Source organism: Cyclopterus lumpus, chromosome 5 (genome assembly GCF_009769545.1).
Source record: "Cyclopterus lumpus isolate fCycLum1 chromosome 5, fCycLum1.pri, whole genome shotgun sequence".
In the NCBI taxonomy this organism is placed as follows: domain Eukaryota; kingdom Metazoa; phylum Chordata; class Actinopteri; order Perciformes; family Cyclopteridae; genus Cyclopterus; species Cyclopterus lumpus.
The window spans coordinates 2,177,157-2,195,000 of NC_046970.1; the positions used below are offsets into that span (position 1 = coordinate 2,177,157).

General features: G+C 50.6%; 2 protein-coding genes across 2 annotated transcripts; one reads left to right on the forward strand and one right to left on the reverse strand.

Annotated features, from left to right (window-relative positions):
- Positions 1 to 223: 223 nt before the first annotated feature.
- On the reverse strand, positions 224 to 17,692 carry LOC117731414 (tensin-3-like). Its single transcript, XM_034533768.1, has 26 exons — positions 17,631 to 17,692; positions 17,438 to 17,475; positions 10,369 to 10,401; positions 10,241 to 10,290; positions 9,975 to 10,158; positions 9,806 to 9,856; positions 9,577 to 9,699; positions 9,433 to 9,497; positions 7,793 to 7,876; positions 7,552 to 7,664; positions 7,401 to 7,461; positions 6,827 to 6,902; positions 6,450 to 6,579; positions 6,033 to 6,098; positions 5,833 to 5,949; positions 4,310 to 5,692; positions 4,068 to 4,218; positions 3,159 to 3,991; positions 2,950 to 3,072; positions 2,311 to 2,403; positions 2,140 to 2,217; positions 1,957 to 2,034; positions 1,632 to 1,800; positions 1,449 to 1,517; positions 1,179 to 1,208; positions 224 to 1,052 (listed from the first exon to the last, which is right to left on the reverse strand). The coding sequence occupies exons 5-26, from the start codon at positions 10,134 to 10,136 to the stop codon at positions 908 to 910; spliced, it is 4,200 nt and encodes a 1,399-aa protein (XP_034389659.1). The 5' UTR covers positions 10,137 to 10,158; positions 10,241 to 10,290; positions 10,369 to 10,401; positions 17,438 to 17,475; positions 17,631 to 17,692; the 3' UTR covers positions 224 to 907.
- LOC117730371 (proline-rich protein 2-like) lies at positions 13,964 to 14,740 on the forward strand. The gene has a single exon (XM_034532050.1). The coding sequence runs from the start codon at positions 13,964 to 13,966 to the stop codon at positions 14,738 to 14,740; it is 777 nt and encodes a 258-aa protein (XP_034387941.1).
- Positions 17,693 to 17,844: the final 152 nt, after the last annotated feature.

A 17,844-nucleotide genomic window follows, 5' to 3' on the forward strand; every position in this document is an offset into this window, starting at 1 on the left:
TTTTTATTGTATGTTTATTCGTCAAATTCCTTGTATGTGCAATGTACTTGGCCAATCAATTGATGAATCCTTTCAATGATAAAGCATACACTTCAATTTGTTTATATTTTATTACTTAAATGTCCTGTCAAATATACAATATAAGATACACCATTTTTCCCAGAGGCATAACATATATTACTTTTTTTTAAAAATCATTCTGAAAAAGTAAAGTCATCCAAATATTGTAACAGCTTTATAGAAAACACACAAATACCAACAACAAAATATGTATTGATAAAAAAAAAAGGTTTTAAAAATCAAACGTGAAAAAAATATCTTCACATAATAATGAAGTCTTTGGCTTAAAATTAAAGTTACTGGTTGGTTAAATAGGGACATAAACAGGGCCCAGACTTATATGTGATATTCTGGTCCTGGATCGTTGTAAAATGACATCACCAAAAAAAGAAATCCTTGGATTTCACGACATTTTTAAACTTCACAGAATAAGGCTGCTTGTCCATGTCGGCTCTCTATTGTTTATAGCTGTAGTGATGTCATTATGTAGTTATTGGCGACGGCTTCAGCATTATATCTTTGGTTATATTTGAACAGTATGTTGATGATGAAAAAAAAGGCACTTTCTCGTACACGGAGTGCATTATGTGAACATAATTACAAATAAAATCAACTTAATCAAAAGCAAAACCAAAAAAGAAAAAGAAACAACCATCCAAAAACCACAACTCGTATTAAAATCTTATTTGGCAAAGGTCACAAAGTCAGTCTTTGGCTCATCAAACTATTCCACGTTCACTGACATACAAACCATAATTATCTCTGCACAGCCCGGATCCGTCCCATCTGAACTTCACTAATGAAACACCGTGTTTCCTGCATCCCCCCCGCGGCCCACAGTGGGCTCTCATCTGCGCAGCTGTGGTCCCAGCATGACTTTGTTGATGAAGTTGACGATGGCCACGGCCGGCTGCTCCGGGTCCATTTCTGCAAACAGGTGACACACGTTCTCCGTGGTGCTGCCGGTCCGCCTCGCCACGAAGCCAAACATCCTGAGAGAAGACGCAAATTAAGTTTAAAAAAAAAAAAAAAAAGAGGCCCAATTTGGTGTCAAGAGGTCAGAGTAACACGCGCGCGATCGCCATGAACCGCCATGCAAAAGTGAAGCAAGCACTTACTTGCTTGACGTGCTATCAGAATTAGTCCACCTGAAGCACGGGCACACGGATAGAGACACAGAGACAATGTTTAGTCAAAACGTGAACCACAGAGACGGCTCCGTGAAGACGTGACGAGCATTGCAGACGACTCACAGAGAACGTTATAACACTCTGCATAACTACCATATGAGCCAATACATGAAGTACCTGTGCAGCAGCAAGCTCGAGGTAATCGGCAGCAACGCGAACAAGCGTATGCACGTGTCATCCTGTCACTGTGCGACTCACCTCTGGTCTTGTGGGTTGAGACTGCTGAATGTCACACTGCTGATGGGGTAGTGCCTCCGGAAAAACAGCCTGTGGACACACAACCGATAGGAGGACTTGTTTGCGTTTGGCATTAACCTTCAGTGTCTTTTCTGGAAGGTTCTCCATGTGACCGTGGCGTGCACACCGTGTCCGACCACGTACCTTCGCTTGCTGTCGGTGAGAGTGATGCCCTGAGAAGACACTTTGAAGTGGACCACGGTCGCCATCGGACGCGGGCTCAGGGCCAAAGTACATTTCGTTGCCTTGGAGATGGCCTCGGGGCCCGTCAGCGACTCGGTTTCCAGGGAGTTCAGGTAGAGCACGTTGCACGCTTGGTGAGAGAGATGAGGACAATATGCATAAACACGGGGTGTACTCTTACAGCTCGGGGCCATGAAAACACGAGGCGTGAGCAGTCCCTGCTGGTCAAAACGAAGAACTGCATCTAAGTGTAAATCCCCCGAAACCTAAAGAGCCCATGCACTACCTGCTCCTTGCTTGAGGAGGTCCGCCGCCGTGCTGGTGTGCGTTGTACTCTGCATCTCCTGAAGCTCCCCGACCAGATCTGAAACACCACAGTCTTCAGTTGCATAACAATATACTGGAGACATTATTGAGGATGCAGCTGTTGACTACGTCTTATTTTGGGATGCGATGACAGTGATTTGACCTTTTTCTGGGACGCGGAGGGCGCATGGCAGAGATATGGGAGTGATTGAATGCTGGTACACCAGAGCAGATAAACTCCCTGAGACAAAGACAGAAAGACACAAAAGGGTCAACAGGGGATGACCCTCAGGTTCGGCACGTCCTCCATCGCTGCGTCGCCCACATAGCTGACCAAAGTAGGACTCGTTCTGACAGCCCTTGATCTTCACCCCCCGGGGTCCGGTCTCGATGAGGAAGTGTCTCACCAGCTGCTCCAGAGGATCCCCTGGGAGAGAGGAGAGGAGGTGAGGAGTGAGGAGTCTATTTTATTGGCATGCACAAACGAAAGAAATACAAATAATATATATGTATATATACAAAAATAATAATTATGAGCGGTTAAAACACATTATTCGTTTTAGGACCGTGATAATACTAAAAACGTGCTCACACATCATTTGAACTCAGCTATGAAATGTTTATGGACTTGGTTTTATTTTTCATTATAATTGAACAAATGCAAATTAACGAGTTAAAGGAAAGCACACATTAATAAGTACTTTGACCGGGTGTTTTCTGGGATTTTGTACACTATCAGCAGTCACGTTAAAACCACACTAAATAGATGAATGAAAATCACGTCGTTAATCAACCGGCGAGGAGCAAAATACTGGCATTTACTTTCTGTACGTAGTTTATTGTTCGGCCTTTTTCACAGCAGACTTTAGTCAAAGTAGGAACAGCACACGAAGCTAACAATGATGTTGTGTTCAAGTGTCCAGTCTCCAATGTGACCGTGAGCCAACATGCACAACACCAGGATCGCGGGTACCTTTGAGGTTGGCATTCGGAGGAGGCGTGGCCACCTTCAGGGCCAGACCGTAGGCCCCCTGGAAGGAGTTACTGTCTCTGATGAGGAAGCTTCCTGGCCCCTTGTCCCTCAGCACAGCTATGGCTGCGGCAGAGAAGACACATTGGAGTGTGTAACATCAGAGATGCAACACATTGGTCACACAACATCACACATGGCGTCCTCCTCACCTTGGTCTCTGGAGATGCCCGGTTTGTACCAGTACTTTGAGCTGTCCTGGACGAACTTGGCATTGACCCTGACGTCCGCCTCCTCCCTGCAGCTCTGCTGGGAAGACCCCCGTCTCTGCTCTCCCGCGGAGGGGGAGAAAGTAACGTGGTGCATGGGGGAAGGAGTCGAGGAGGCCCGGAGAAGAGCGTTGTGTCCGTTGAGGTATCCCGGGGCGGATGAGAGACGTTTCTTCTCTGGCAGCGGGGGCTGGACGGCGGGGATGGTGACCGCAGTGTACCCAGTGTACGGCACGTGAGGCACATTGAGCAACGGGTAGTAATAGGACGCTAGAGGGAAGGTCGGGGTTTGGTACCCATCGGGCACGGGGGATGGGGGTTTCGTGTCTCTCTCCGGAGTCAATCTTTGTCCTGCAGCGTCTGCACAGCGCGGCGGAGAAGACTGGAGCTCTGGGGAGCCAATGGGAGAATTTGGGGAAGTGGTGGAAGGGCTAGAACTGAGACTAGTGGAGGGGTTCATGGATGCGCCGCTGCAGCTGTCAGACGGGGTGTCGCAAGGAAGGGCGGAGCCATTCAGCTGCACCTGGACCGGGGTGATGATGACGGTGGCGTAGCTTGAAGTTGGCGATAGGTGCGACCCCTCTGCACTTCCTGTGATCTTGGCTGCTCCAAGCTGAGCATCAGGGCTCGAGCTCGGCTCACTCGATGGCTGTGTGGAGGTTATGGATTTGTTGGAGCTTTGGGTTTGTGTTCCTACCGGCGCTGGTGAGATGGCTCCGTCTGTCTCCGGCTGCCGAGAGGGCTCTTGGTCTTGAGGAGGACCATCAGTACTTGCACTGAGGAAAGAGTAAAAGAGTTATCTACAAATCTGTATTCACGTAATGTTATTCAAACAGAAGACGTTTCCCCCACCTGTCTTCTGTGTGTGTGGGGCTGCTGCTGCCGATGATTGTGTAGTCGTGATCAGAGTCCAGTCCAGGGGTGCTGGACTGTCCGTTGGACTCCGATTTACCTTCTGAACCCTGGGAGACGTCATCCCCCACATCGGCCTGGGCCTGTTCCCCTTCGAGAAGAGAGAGAAAACAAGATGAGAGGAAGGTATAAACACAGCTATTTCAATATTTAAAATGGTATCCATCCATCTATTCAGTCACCTTTGTGATGCTCAGAGTGCTGCTGGTCTCTGGGTCCAGAGGGAGTCTCGGGCAGCCGGCCTCTCACAGGAGAAGGGCTGCCTGCGGGCAGAGGCGAGGCCGATCCAGAGTGGTACCCCGAGGCGTAACCCCGGCTCTCGTGGCTCTCGGCCGGGGATGACTGATAAGGAGAGCAGGGACAGGAGTGACGGGGCTGTGGAGGGGTGTGGTACCCGCTGCTGGCTCCATCCCGCACATCCATCAGAGACTGGGGGCCGGGGTAGCCCTGATGCGGCCCAATGGCATATCTGGTCTCCGGGTTTGGACCGTGGTCCAACGGGGAGTGGCAGACGCGAAATGCCGGCATGGCTGATTTGCGCTGCCAGAACTCCGCCTCTCTCGCCGCCTCCCAGGGGTTTTCACTTTCCCACAGCGGATGCGGCTCTCTCGCTCGTTGCATCCCGGGTCCTTGGGTCCAGTGGGGGCTTTCCGATGGGTCGGGGTGCAATGGGTGGAACGCTCGAGCCGAGGCGGATTGGTGCTCTCGCCGGCTGGAGCAGTCTCGACAGGGGCAGCCGGCGGAGGAGGCGGTCGGGGGGCTGAAGAACATTTCCCTGTAAGGGCTCGAGGGCAGTGATTGGTGGGAGAGATGAGAGGCTGCATTGTGGCTGGAATAATGGAGGAGGTGACACTCTTCCCCAGTGCACAGTCTGTTTAACGCCGGGAGGGTATGGCTGTGCGGGTGGGTGTGATCCGGGGTGGAATAAGAGTAGCAGGGCCTGAGGAGACAGGGCGGGGGCGGTGGGGGACGATCCCATGGTAACTCTGGTAAAGGATGGGCACTATGTCGATGGCACAGCTCCACGCGGGGCGAATGAGGAGGCGGGGACACCGGTTTGGACGGCAAGGCCGGCAGAGTTTGGCTTTTTGGATTCTTTTTAGTGCAACGGCCGAGACGCCGAGCGTCAGAGAGGCCGAGCTCTCGCTCCCTCTCCCGGCCGTCGCCACACTTTGCCCCCGCTCGACCACAACACGAGTGTTCTCGCCTGGGACCTCCGGGACTCGGCGGGTCTCCGTCGTCTAAAATCGCCGTCTCTCTGTCTTTCTCTTTGCCTCTTTTCTTGTCCCTGGCTCCGTCTTCCCCGTCTCCTCTACTCGACGGACAGTCGGCGATGTCTCTCTCTGGGCGCTTCGCGGACGTACAGGGGTCTTCCAGGTGGTCGGAGGGGGCGGGCGAGTGGCTCGAGTCGGGGGTGTAGGCGAGAGGCTGAGGTTTGACCGTCGGGCTGCTAGCGAGGCACCCGTTGGGCGATGCTGCCGAGGCCGTTGAGCCCGGCCCACGACGCTTCCTCACCTGGGCGTACAGGCTGCCGTCCAGAGGGCCTCTCGTGTGGCAGATGTCTGCTAGAAAACAAGAAGGGGCTGTGATGTCTGATACCTTTAACACACAGCTGTGTGTGTGTGTGTGTGTGTGTGTGTGTGTGTGTGTGTGTGTGTGTGTGTGTGTGTGTGTGTGTGTGTGTGTGTGTGTGTGCACTTCTTACTTTCAATGCTGTCTTGGTGGTGCAGGTTGAAGTTCTCGTAAGAGTCCCACCGGACCACAGGGTCTGAGATGTTGTAGTCCACCGTGATTGAGGCGTCATTCTTGCGGTATTCTCGACCTTGGAAAGCAGACATTTTTTTACCGTGAAGCGCATGGATGTGCGAAGAGAAAGAGAAGCACCGACACTTGATAGCATTTTACCTTTCATTTTCTCTGGCCCATTGGAGAAGATGAACTCGACTGTGGCATCTGGAGGGAACCTGTCGTCTGCAGAGAGACGAGCAGAAAGACTCAAAATATCCAGACTGATTAAAACATTCACAAGAAAGGGCGTGGGCTTTATAGAGTGTATGCATGCCGCCGCATGCATACACTCTATAAAGAACACCACCCATGCATGAGCGTGGGCTGTGTTCTTTATAGAGTGTATGCATGCCGCCGCATGCATACACTCTATAAAGAACACCACCCATACATGAGCGTGGGCTGTGTTCTTTATAAAGTGTATGCATGCGACGTAGTCCTCTGGTTGTTTCTCCTGTGGTTTTCTGTACTCTGTAAGGCCTGCATGACCAATCCTGACCTCTACTTCCTGTCCCCTGAGCTTCTGCTTCATACCTGTGCAGGCGAGGTCCAGTTCAGTCTTGCCAAACCACAGCTGGGCTCCGTGCACGGTGCAGGTATGAAACTGGACCCTGAACACCACCTCCCTCTCTGCGGCTCGACTGCGCCGGTGGTAGCACTTCACCTGCAGCCGGGGGATGGAGGGAAGAAGGTCGATATCTCAAAGCGTGACATTTGCTTTATTCCGATGCTCTTTATCGTTACTCAAAGCATGCGAGAGAGTCAGAACATGCGTGTGCGATGTATGTTCATAGTGTTGTGGTGAGAAAAATGAGCGAGAACTTTTGAAAAGCAAAATACAATAATGCATGAACGTTTGGTTATTGCAGTGATGTACTGTGTGGACTGGATTTACACAAGCCAGCGCTCACCATAATGTCCCCTTTTAATAAAAGAGCTGGCTCCATCGTCACACACAGCTTCCTTGCTCTGGAGCTCTGGGGATCACTGGACACACACACACACACACTGAATACAGCTCTAACACACATAAAAGCAGTCAAAACATGTCTCAGTTGGGTTCAACAGAGGTAAACAACATTTAACGTGACCATAAGCACAGACCGGCCGACACCTAAACACAGACAGCGTGGACGAGGAACCGAGCTGAGCTGCATGTACTCACTAGACAAGGAAAGGAACCGAGCTGAGCTGCATGTACTCACTAGACAAGGAAAGGAACCGAGCTGAGCTGCATGTACTCACTAGACAAGGAAAGGAACCGAGCTGAGCTGCATGTACTCACTAGACAGAGGAAGGAACCGAGCTGAGCTGCATGTACTCACTAGACAAGAGAAGGAACCGAGCTGAGCTGCATGTACTCACTAGACAAGGAAAGGAACCGAGCTGAGCTGCATGTACTCACTAGACAAGGAAAGGAACCGAGCTGAGCTGCATGTACTCACTAGACAAGGAAAGGAACCGAGCTGAGCTGCATGTACTCACTAGACGCCCGAGGTGTAGACCAGCTGCAAGGACTGATAGATTTTCAGGAATGGATAGAACCCTAAAAGAAGTTGGAGAAAACAAGGGTTCATTGTTTAAGCTGAGAATTAATATTAATTAATATTAATATTGTTAGTGTGTGTAAACTGACCTCCTCCTGCCTGAAAGTTAGGGAGTGATGGAAGGAGGATCTGGTGGAGGAACAGGGGACTGCTGTTCATTTTGATGCTGCCGGACAGCAACCCGCCAAAGTAATAGATGTACCTGAAAAAGAGGAAATATATTTTATATGAATAAAATAGATGAATCTGAATGACCTGAATGAGAGTTGAGGAAATATGTGAATGAAAGCGTGGCGCGACAGGTGAGATACACGGAGACGAGAGCCCCACCTGTTCTGAGACGGCTGCAGGGACGAGGACACTTTGTCTTCACAGAACTTCCTCATCGCTAAGGTGGTGAGAGCCTGGTCGGCCCTGTGGACGCACACACAGGGTTATGAACACATGACTTCACAGGGTTATGAACACATGACTGAACACATGACTTCACAGGGTTATGAACACATGACTTCATAGGGTTATGAACACATGACTGAACAGGGTTATGAACACATGACTGAACACATGACTTCACAGGGTTATGAACACATGACTTCACAGGGTTATGAACACGTGACTTCACAGGGTTATGAACATGTGACTTCACAGGGTTATGAACACGTGACTTCACAGGGTTATGAACACGTGACTTCACAGGGTTATGAACACGTGACTTCACAGGGTTATGAACACGTGACTTCACAGGGTTATGAAGACGTGACTTCACAGGGTTATGAACATGTGACTTCACAGGGTTATGAACACGTGACTTCACAGGGTTATGAACACGTGACTTCACAGGGTTATGAACACGTGACTTCACAGGGTTATGAACATGTGACTTCACAGGGTTATGAACACGTGACTTCACAGGGTTATGAACATGTGACTTCACAGGGTTATGAACACGTGACTTCACAGGGTTATGAACACGTGACTTCACAGGGTTATGAACATGTGACTTCACAGGGTTATGAACACGTGTCTTCACAGGGTTATGAACACGTGACTTCACAGGGTTATGAACATGTGACTTCACAGGGTTATGAACACGTGACTTCACAGGGTTATGAACACGTGACTTCACAGGGTTATGAACACGTGACTTCACAGGGTTATGAAGACGTGACTTCACAGGGTTATGAACATGTGACTTCACAGGGTTATGAACACGTGACTTCACAGGGTTATGAACACGTGACTTCACAGGGTTATGAACACGTGACTTCACAGGGTTATGAACACGTGACTTCACAGGGTTATGAACATGTGACTTCACAGGGTTATGAACACGTGACTTCACAGGGTTATGAACACGTGACTTCACAGGGTTATGAACACGTGACTTCACAGGGTTATGAACACGTGACTTCACAGGGTTATGAACACATGACTTGGAGGTGACGAGCTTCATGCAGAGAGAACAATTTAGTCTTCGTGGACATTTTCATCTTCTCTGGATGAAAGCTCGCCAACAAAAAAACCAAAATGTGAAGATGAGTCAATGAATCGATAACTTGATAATCAATTAAAGGAATAATTAACAAAACAATTGGTTTCAATTTCTCTTGATTATTTGCACTTTGGGATATTAATAGTAATATTACAAGTAATAGATTTAGGGCTTTGGACTGAACAAAATAACAAGCTGTTAAAATATGTCGACTTAAGCTCGATTATGCCATTCTTTATTTATATGTATATTATAATATAAACTAAAAGACTATCAAGATAACGTTATCGTTGGTTGCAGCCCGACATTGACGACACGATCAAAAAGGGTTTTTGTCTCACGAATGCATTTTGGCATTTTTTTATAGGTAGATGCACATTTTCTTGATTGAAATGCACATTTTTAGGCAAATGCAAAATACAAATGGCCGATTAATGTTTCCGCATGCGTGCATAAGCAGAAAGAGGTGCAGGGCTACCCGGCTGATATCTTGCTGTAGTGCATGTAGGCGGCCACGATGACGCCCGTCTTCCCTTTGTGTCCCTGGAACGCAGAACAAAAAGCTTTTCACGCGTTCTTTTCCACAGCAAAGCGAGCAGATGTGGATTCAGGTGTCGCTGACCTTGCAGTGGAGGACCACCACATTGTGGGGGTCAGAGGTCAGCCAGGTCTCCATGGCTTTACAAACAGCGCAGATCCTGTCGAGGGGCGGGGCGTGAACGTCGGGCCAGCCGTAGTCCTGCACCTGGACGGCAGAGTTCAAACTGTCCGTTAACTTTAAATAATTAAATAATAATAATAATAACTTCAAAACACAAAGGGCTCATTGGTGAGATCTGATTCCTGAGTACCTTCGGGTTGAGTCTGGTGATGTCATGTCTCCTCTCTGATAAGTTCAGTAGCTGGAAAAGGCACAAAACACATCACAACAACCACAAAGCAAAAACGATAGATCAATAATACAACTTTTAGTCCATCGTGGCGTTTATGCTCCTCGTGTTTTCATTTTTTCCGACTCACCAGGAACTTGTCCTGGTGCTTGGACTTCAGCATGGAGGCCACCTCCTGCAGGTTCCTGCGGTAGCGCTGCTCCTCCAGCTCCGGGAGGAAGAAGACGGAGATGATCCTCTCCGTGATGTAGGTGAGGTCGAAGTCATAGTGGCGCTCCATCACGTTCTCCATCACCTGCTCCACACTTTTACTCCTGTCACACGGCGAGAGTTCATCGTGTTTAAATCTCGTGCATTTCTCTTTCTGTGGATCAGATATGATTTTTCTTTCGGTACCTCGGTATGGAGCCTCTCTTCTTCTGCAGCGTAGACTTAGAGGAGCCGAGCTGAGAGACGGTGAGAGGACAGTGACTCCACTGCAGCGCTGGATTACATCGTATATAAAACTACGTGTGCACACTCACCAGGTCTGATGTCGGGGTGCAGGTGGGAGTCACCTGAAAGACAAGGAGCAGCAGTCACACACACACACACACACACACACACACACACACAGTGGTGCACACTAACAGACACACACATGAAGACAAAAACAACATGTCTACAGCTGCAGGACGTGTTGTTGTTGACTGCTTTGAGTTCTTCTGTGTAAACGGTGTTTGTTGAGCAATAAGAAGAATGGTTCCATACAATAAGAGGCTCTAAATCAAAAGGATTGAGTGGGTTTGCTGGCCTTGTAAAGATGGAGGTCTCTACATGTCCTCGTATAGCCAACAGTAAACTCATCAAGACCACAAACACACATATTCATGGAGAAAGAGTGAGAGAGGGAACCTGAGCTCCTTAAAACCTTTGGATGGTTCACAATGAGGACAACAGGTGGCCCTGAAGTGACCCTGAAGTGACCCTGAAGTGGCCCTGAAGTGGCCCTGAAGTGGCCCTGAAGTGATCCTGAAGTGGCCCTGAAGTGACCCTGAAGTGACCCTGAAGTGGCCCTGAAGTGGCCCTGAAGTGACCCTGAAGTGACCCTGAAGTGGCCCTGAAGTGGCCCTGAAGTGGCCCTGAAGTGACCCTGAAGTGACCCTGAAGTGGCCCTGAAGTGACCCTGAAGTGATCCTGAAGTGGCCCTGAAGTGGCCCTGAAGTGACCCTGAAGTGACCCTGAAGTGACCCTGAAGTGGCCCTGAAGTGACCCTGAAGTGATCCTGAAGTGGCCCTGAAGTGGCCCTGAAGTGACCCTGAAGTGACCCTGAAGTGACCCTGAAGTGATCCTGAAGTGGCCCTGAAGTGACCCTGAAGTGGCCCTGAAGTGACCCTGAAGTGACCCTGAAGTGACACTGAAGTGGCCCTGAAGTGACCCTGAAGTGATCCTGAAGTGGCCCTGAAGTGACCCTGAAGTGACCCTGAAGTGGCCCTGAAGTGACCCTGAAGTGACCCTGAAGTGATCCTGAAGTGGCCCTGAAGTGACCCTGAAGTGGCCCTGAAGTGGCCCTGAAGTGGCCCTGAAGTGACCCTGAAGTGGCCCTGAAGTGACCCTGAAGTGACCCTTCGTCAGAGTCACTGACTGAGAGTCTCATGAGTAAAAAGTCATTTACACTTCACATCAAATGTTTTAATAACACAACCCGACTAAAGGAAGATGAAGGAGACGAGCCGACAACATGTCACATCTAGCGGCTCCGACTGTAAACCTCGACAACGTGCGACCTTTGAACTCGTCCCTGAGGTTGATTGACAGCTGAGTGCTGACAGGTGTCAGGCGACAGGTCAACAAGTCAAACGCCTGCAATCACACAATAATCGACAGCTCGACCTCGCTCACAGTTTGATGTTGATAGAAGAAACAAAAGGCAAGATCGATACCGTCAGACACTTTAAATACTATTTATATTTCCTTTTTTTTAAAATTATGTCATAACATCCTGATAGATGTTAAACCATCCCTGCTCTAGCTCAACAAGTCAGGAACCTAATGCTACGTTTTGATCTGAGCTCCGGATATATATATTTATATATATATTTATATATATTAACTGCAACCAATGTCTGTTTGGAAGGTTCAGAATTAACACAAACAACTTATTTAATTAGTGTCCGCTGTCGGGGAGAATTCTCTCTTAGTGGTTTTAATAATGAGTTAAGTGGATAAAGTGGTCGGCTCCAGGAAGGAACAGTGGGAGACAGAGACAACATGCACGTACATGTGTGTCCAAACACACACACACACACACACACACACACACACACACACACAGTGTCATGCACACAGAAGAAGACCATTGTTGAACTGGCATCCACACGAGTCAACAGGAAGCAATTTGCAACAGGAAGTCAGCACTGGTCAACCAGGTTCACACACACACACACACACACACACACACACACACACACACACACACGCCCTGCCAGCCTCAGGGTCTTCATTAATGCATGCGGACTGTACGCTGGAGCCATCTGGTTCAGTTTGTTGAGTGTTTACTGAGGTGCCAGAGAACGCGCCCCATCCTGTCCTCGGGGACTGAAGTCCGGTCACACTTTTTACTCATTTAGTAAAGAAAAGCTAACAAACGTTCTCTCGCTTCAGCTTCTCAAATGTACGAGTCGGCTTCTTCTCTTTTCTGTTTCGTTTGGCCTCCAGAGGTGTGACAGCTATGAGCAGCCACTTAGCTTAGCTTAGCTTAGAGAGAGGAGAGAGGAGAGAGGAGAGAGGAGGGAGGAGGGAGGAGAGAGGAGTGAGAAGAGAGGAGAGAGGAGGGAGGAGGGAGGAGAGAGGAGTGAGGAGAGAGGAGAGAGGAGAGAGGAGAGAGGAGTGAGGAGAGAGGAGGGAGGAGGGAGGAGAGAGGAGTGAGAAGAGAGGAGAGAGGAGGGAGGAGAGAGGAGAGAGGAGAGAGGAGAGAGGAGAGAGGAGGGAGGAGGGAGGAGAGAGGAGTGAGAAGAGAGGAGAGAGGAGGGAGGAGGGAGGAGAGAGGAGAGAGGAGAGGAGAGAGGAGTGAGGAGTGAGGAGGGAGGAGAGAGGAGGGAGGAGGGAGGAGAGAGGAGGGAGGAGAGAGGAGAGAGGAGAGAGGAGAGAGGAGGGAGGAGAGAGGAGTGAGGAGGGAGGAGAGAGGAGGGAGGAGAGAGGAGAGAGGAGAGAGGAGAGAGGAGAGAGGAGGGAGGAGAGAGGAGTGAGGAGAGAGGAGAGAGGAGGGAGGAGAGAGGAGTGAGGAGAGATGAGAGGAGGAGGAGAAGAAGAGGACATATAGACGGAGATGAGAGGAGGAGAAGAAGAAGAGGACATATAGACGGAGATGAGAGGAGAAGAAGAAGAGGACATATAGACGGAGATGAGAGGAGGAGAAGAAGAAGAGGACATATAGACGGAGATGAGAGGAGGAGGAGGCATCAGGAGGATGTTCGGGAGGAAAGAGGCAGACAGGAAGTGAGCGCTGGAGAGACGTCAACAGCTGAACCACAGCAGAGAGACTCAACTGAGCTATTTTAATAGAGCTCCCTATTTTAGATCATATGTGTCCGTCAGAACACTTAAAGGCTCAAACTGTCTATTTATCCGTCAGTCGTCTCACATCCACTGAACGTGTGCGATAACTCACTGGTCCTAAAAACATGCATTATTGAAAATAACACACTTTTAATCCGTGTTATTAAACCAAGACGTGACAATATTGTAAAATTATGGTCAAACAAGCTCCAATCCACACACACACAAAAAGAGGAGTTGTATAATTCCTGGAATATTCCCTCTATAGTCTCGCTTGGCTTCGGCTCTCAGGAAATGAAAAGCAATGTGTAAATATAAACAGTGCATGCATCCGTTCATGTGTGTGTGTGTGTGTGTGTGTGCGTACGCACTGTGCCTGTCATACTTAATTATTGATAACACTAAAGCAGTAAAATTAAATTAACCATGATAATTATTTGCACACAGTGCATTATGCCGGGTTTATAAATAGCAACAACGCGGCCTCCGTCACACAGATGCTCATCCGACGGGCTCCACCCACCGAGTTCTCCTTCTGCACCGACTTACAAAGCTCCTCCACCTCCCAACGCCGACCACGGGATGGCGGCCCCACCCGGCGTCCGCCCCACCCAGCGGCCCCACCCGGCGTCCGCCCCACCCAGCGGCCCCACCCGGCGTCCCCACCCGGCGGCGGCCCCACCCGGCGTCCCCACCCGGCGGCGGCCCCACCCGGAGGCCCCACCCGAAGGCCCTACCCGGCGGCGGCCACCCGAAGGCCCCACCCGGCGTCTCCACCCGGCGGCCCCACCCGGCGTCCCCACCCCGAAGGCCCCACCCCGAAGGCCCCACCCGAAGGCCCCACCCGGCGTCTCCACCCGGCGGCCCCACCCGGCGTCCCCACCCGGAAGGCCCCACCCCGAAGGCCCCACCCGAAGGCCCCACCCGAAGGCCCCACCCCGAAGGCCCCACCCGAAGGCCCCACCCGGCGTCCCCACCCCGAAGGCCCCACCCGAAGGCCCCACCCGGCGTCCCCACCTGAAGGCCCCACCCGGCGTCTCCACCCGGCGTCCCCACCCGGCGTCTCCACCCGGCGTCCCCACCCGGCGTCCCCACCCGGCGTCCCCACCCGGCGTCTCCACCCGGTGTCCCCACCCGGCGTCTCCACCCGGTGTCCCCACCCGGCGTCCCCACCCGGCGTCTCCACCCGGCGTCCCCACCCGGCGTCTCCACCCGGTGTCCCCACCCGGCGTCCCCACCCGGCGTCTCCACCCGGCGTCTCCACCCGGTGTCTCCACCCGGCGTCCCCACCCGGCGTCCCCACCCGGCGTCCCCACCCGGAGGCCCCAGCCGGCGTCTCCACCCGGCGTCCCGCGGTGAGACGCTCGTGAACAGAAGAGGTGGTGCCACTTGTTGCTCGAGGACAGATGACCATCATGAGACACCATTAGGACCGACACTCGCTTATCACACGAGCACATATTCCACATCATCATCGTCATCATTGCTGTGTCAATCAATACATCAGCTGGAACATTAGCAGAGCAGCTGCGCCACCATCACGTCTCACTACCGGCGTGAGGATCCATCAGTGAGGACCGCTGAGCGGGGTGAAGGTCCTCAAGGAGACACGCGGCGCTGATGGAGGCAGATATGCGTCATACAGAAATGTACACAGAGGACACAAGTCCATCAAATTAAAACTTATGTACAATATTAGTGCACAGTGGGAGCAGAGGACGGGGTTTTGTTGCAGTTTTTCCGTAATGTTGCCAACCAGCACGTATACGGAAACTGTCTCATTAAAAAGTCAATATAATTCACTCTCGGTTATTAAAAATGAAAACGCGTGTGTGTGTGTGTTTGTAGGTCACAGCAGGAGTCTCCGCCTACATGATCTGCACTCGCCTTTAATCGCAGTCAATGAAATCCTCTTGGCAAAGAGCTCCTTAATGGAATGATGTGCACACACACGTGCACACGCATGCAATCAGAGCAAACGCCCGTGGAGGTTGTTAGATTGATACCAATAAAGAAAATTAATGTGCAGAATACGTATGAATGAAAAGCTCTAAATACAGAGAGGGGCTTTACCTCAACCAGCAGCTCCAGTCTTCCCCTTCTGCCTCTGAGCCGTCCCGTCTGGAGAGTGGGACACACCAGCTCTCTCTCTCTCCCTCTCCCCCTCTCTCTCTCCCTCTCTCTCTCTCTCTCTCTCTCTCTCTCTCTCCCTCTCTCTCTCCCTCCCCCTCTCTCTCTCTCTCCCTCTCCCTCCCCCTCCCCCTCCCTCTCACACACTCCCACTGTGCAGCATAGCCGTTCCCTCTCACTATGCCCGTGTGAGTGCTTTCCCTTCCACGTGCGCGCTCACGTGCACTCGTGCACACATCAATATAACCACGAGCGCTGATGTCCAGTGACCTCTCCAGTGACCTGAGAGAGAGATGACAAGTGGCACCAGGACAAAGAGGCAGGAGCAGACAGGCTGCAGGAGGCACACAAACAACAACAACAACAACCACCGTGGAGGTGAAAGCGGTGGTGAGTGTAAGAAGAGTAAGTGAGAGAAGCTTTGACTGTGACGATAAAACATCAGGAAAAGGAGAAAGGAGAAATAAAAAAGATGATGATGGGACGAAGAGATGAAAGAAATTAAAGAAAGAAAAAGAAAGAAAGCAATATGTTGACATATGAAAAACTATAGAAACATAGGGAGGATAACGTGACAACACACACACACACACTCACACACACACACACACTCACATACCTCCCCAGCTGCCTCTCCCTTATTTACCCCCCATAGCAGGCATCTACGGCTCTCTTGTTATGTTCTATATTTACCCCCTCAGACGTCTCCTCTCCAGAGTGATCATCGTCCCGTGTGACGGCGTGCACTCTCGTGCACTCCTGCAGCCAGCGAGTCTTGTTTTTGGAATATCGTGGCGGTGACCAGGGCAACGACCATGGCAGAAATAATAATCCTCTTTTAATGCATGCTGGGAGAGGGCACAACAGCTGGTGGCGCCCAGTTACACTGTTACAGTGAGTGGGCGGAGCCAGGGGCAGGAAAACTCCCCCCCTCCCCCTCCCTGTCATAGATCCCAAAGGATTTGAGCTGAAGTGAAATTGTGAGTTTTTTTCCCTCTGTGTGTGTTGCCCGGTTACAGCGAGGTCACGAGCTGCTGTGAGCGGGGTCACGGGGTCACGGGGTCACGGCAGAGCCAGCGGTTCAGAGAGCTGCGTCCCTCTTACGGCCAAACACGGCCTCTCATAATCAAATGATCCACTCAAACACAACTCGGATTGGGCTCCAGTCGTGTCTGTCTGTGTGAGGACACAGAAGCCCCGCCCCCTTTATGATGGCCGTGCAAAAAGAAGCTATTTCTCTTTGAGGGAGCGGCCTTCTTTCTTTCTTTTGGTATCTTCAATGCTTATTAATATCTTATTAATATGTATACACACATACCTCACATAGTACATGGTAAAGCCACAATGACACTATCATAGGAGGTCATGTATCTTCTTCCAAAGCAATCTGCCTGGCGTCAAGCTGTTGTTCAAAATGCCACTAAAACAGTAACGCAACATACATTTATGGATCCTATTGTCCCAATTCATGTGAACGCCTTGTGTCCATACACGTTGTCCTCGGGGCCTCGCGAGGGAATCCAATGGACTAACATCCTCTCTATTGCCTCTGTTGCTCAATTATATATATATATATATATATATATATATATATATATATATATATATATATATATATATATATATATATATATATATATATATACACATACATACATACAGTATATTCTAATGGGAATATGATTCTTTAAAGCTTCCTATCAAGCTGCATCACAGTGACGGTTCGAGGACAGAAGCTCCAGCTATGCCACGTTAACACATGACTGAGTTCCTCATAGCAACCTGTCTGGTTACAGTTCAGGGGTGTGCGTGTGTGTGTGTGTGTGTGTGTGGGGGGGGACATCTAGGTCAGTGCACATGGCTGACTCCACTTAAACCTCTGACACAGGAGCTCAGGAGGTGAGGTGAGGAGACGGTGGTGCTTACCTTGACTTCACACGTCTTGTGCACTGCAACCTTGCACTCTGCACACAGAAAAGGAGAGTGCACGTGTTATCGTCGTGACAGTGACCTCTGAGGTCAGTCAGGGGAGGGTGGGCGACCACATCAGCATGAGATCTAACGTCCCCCCCCCCCCCCCCCCCCCCCTGGGGGAACCCGGACCGCCACGTGGACTCACCCTTGCAGAAAGCCCCGGGGCTGTCAATGCTCTGCTTGCACACGTCGCACACCCGTTTCCTCTTGAAGCTCTTCTCCGTGAAGGCGTGGCCCGCCGCGTTGACGAGCTGCACACACACACACACACACACACACACACACACACACACACATTCGTGGAGAGGAGAAACCATATGAATGCATGTGTGGCTGTAACACGTCAGCTTCAGGAGGCC

What these genes read in the sequence shown, in the direction of transcription:
- LOC117730371 (XM_034532050.1), top strand. Translation starts at nt 13,964, where the DNA reads ATGGCGGCCCCACCCGGCGTCCGCCCCACCCAGCGGCCCCACCCGGCG.
- LOC117731414 (XM_034533768.1), bottom strand. Translation starts at nt 10,136, where the DNA reads ATGGAGAACGTGATGGAGCGCCACTATGACTTCGACCTCACCTACATC. An exon ending in GTCTACACCTCGGGCGTCTA is followed by an intron (nt 6,903 to 7,400) that starts GTGAGTACATGC and finishes GTGTGTGTCCAG; the next exon opens with TGATCCCCAGAGCTCCAGAG. An exon ending in GCACTCTGAGCATCACAAAG is followed by an intron (nt 4,219 to 4,309) that starts GTGACTGAATAG and finishes CTCTTCTCGAAG; the next exon opens with GGGAACAGGCCCAGGCCGAT.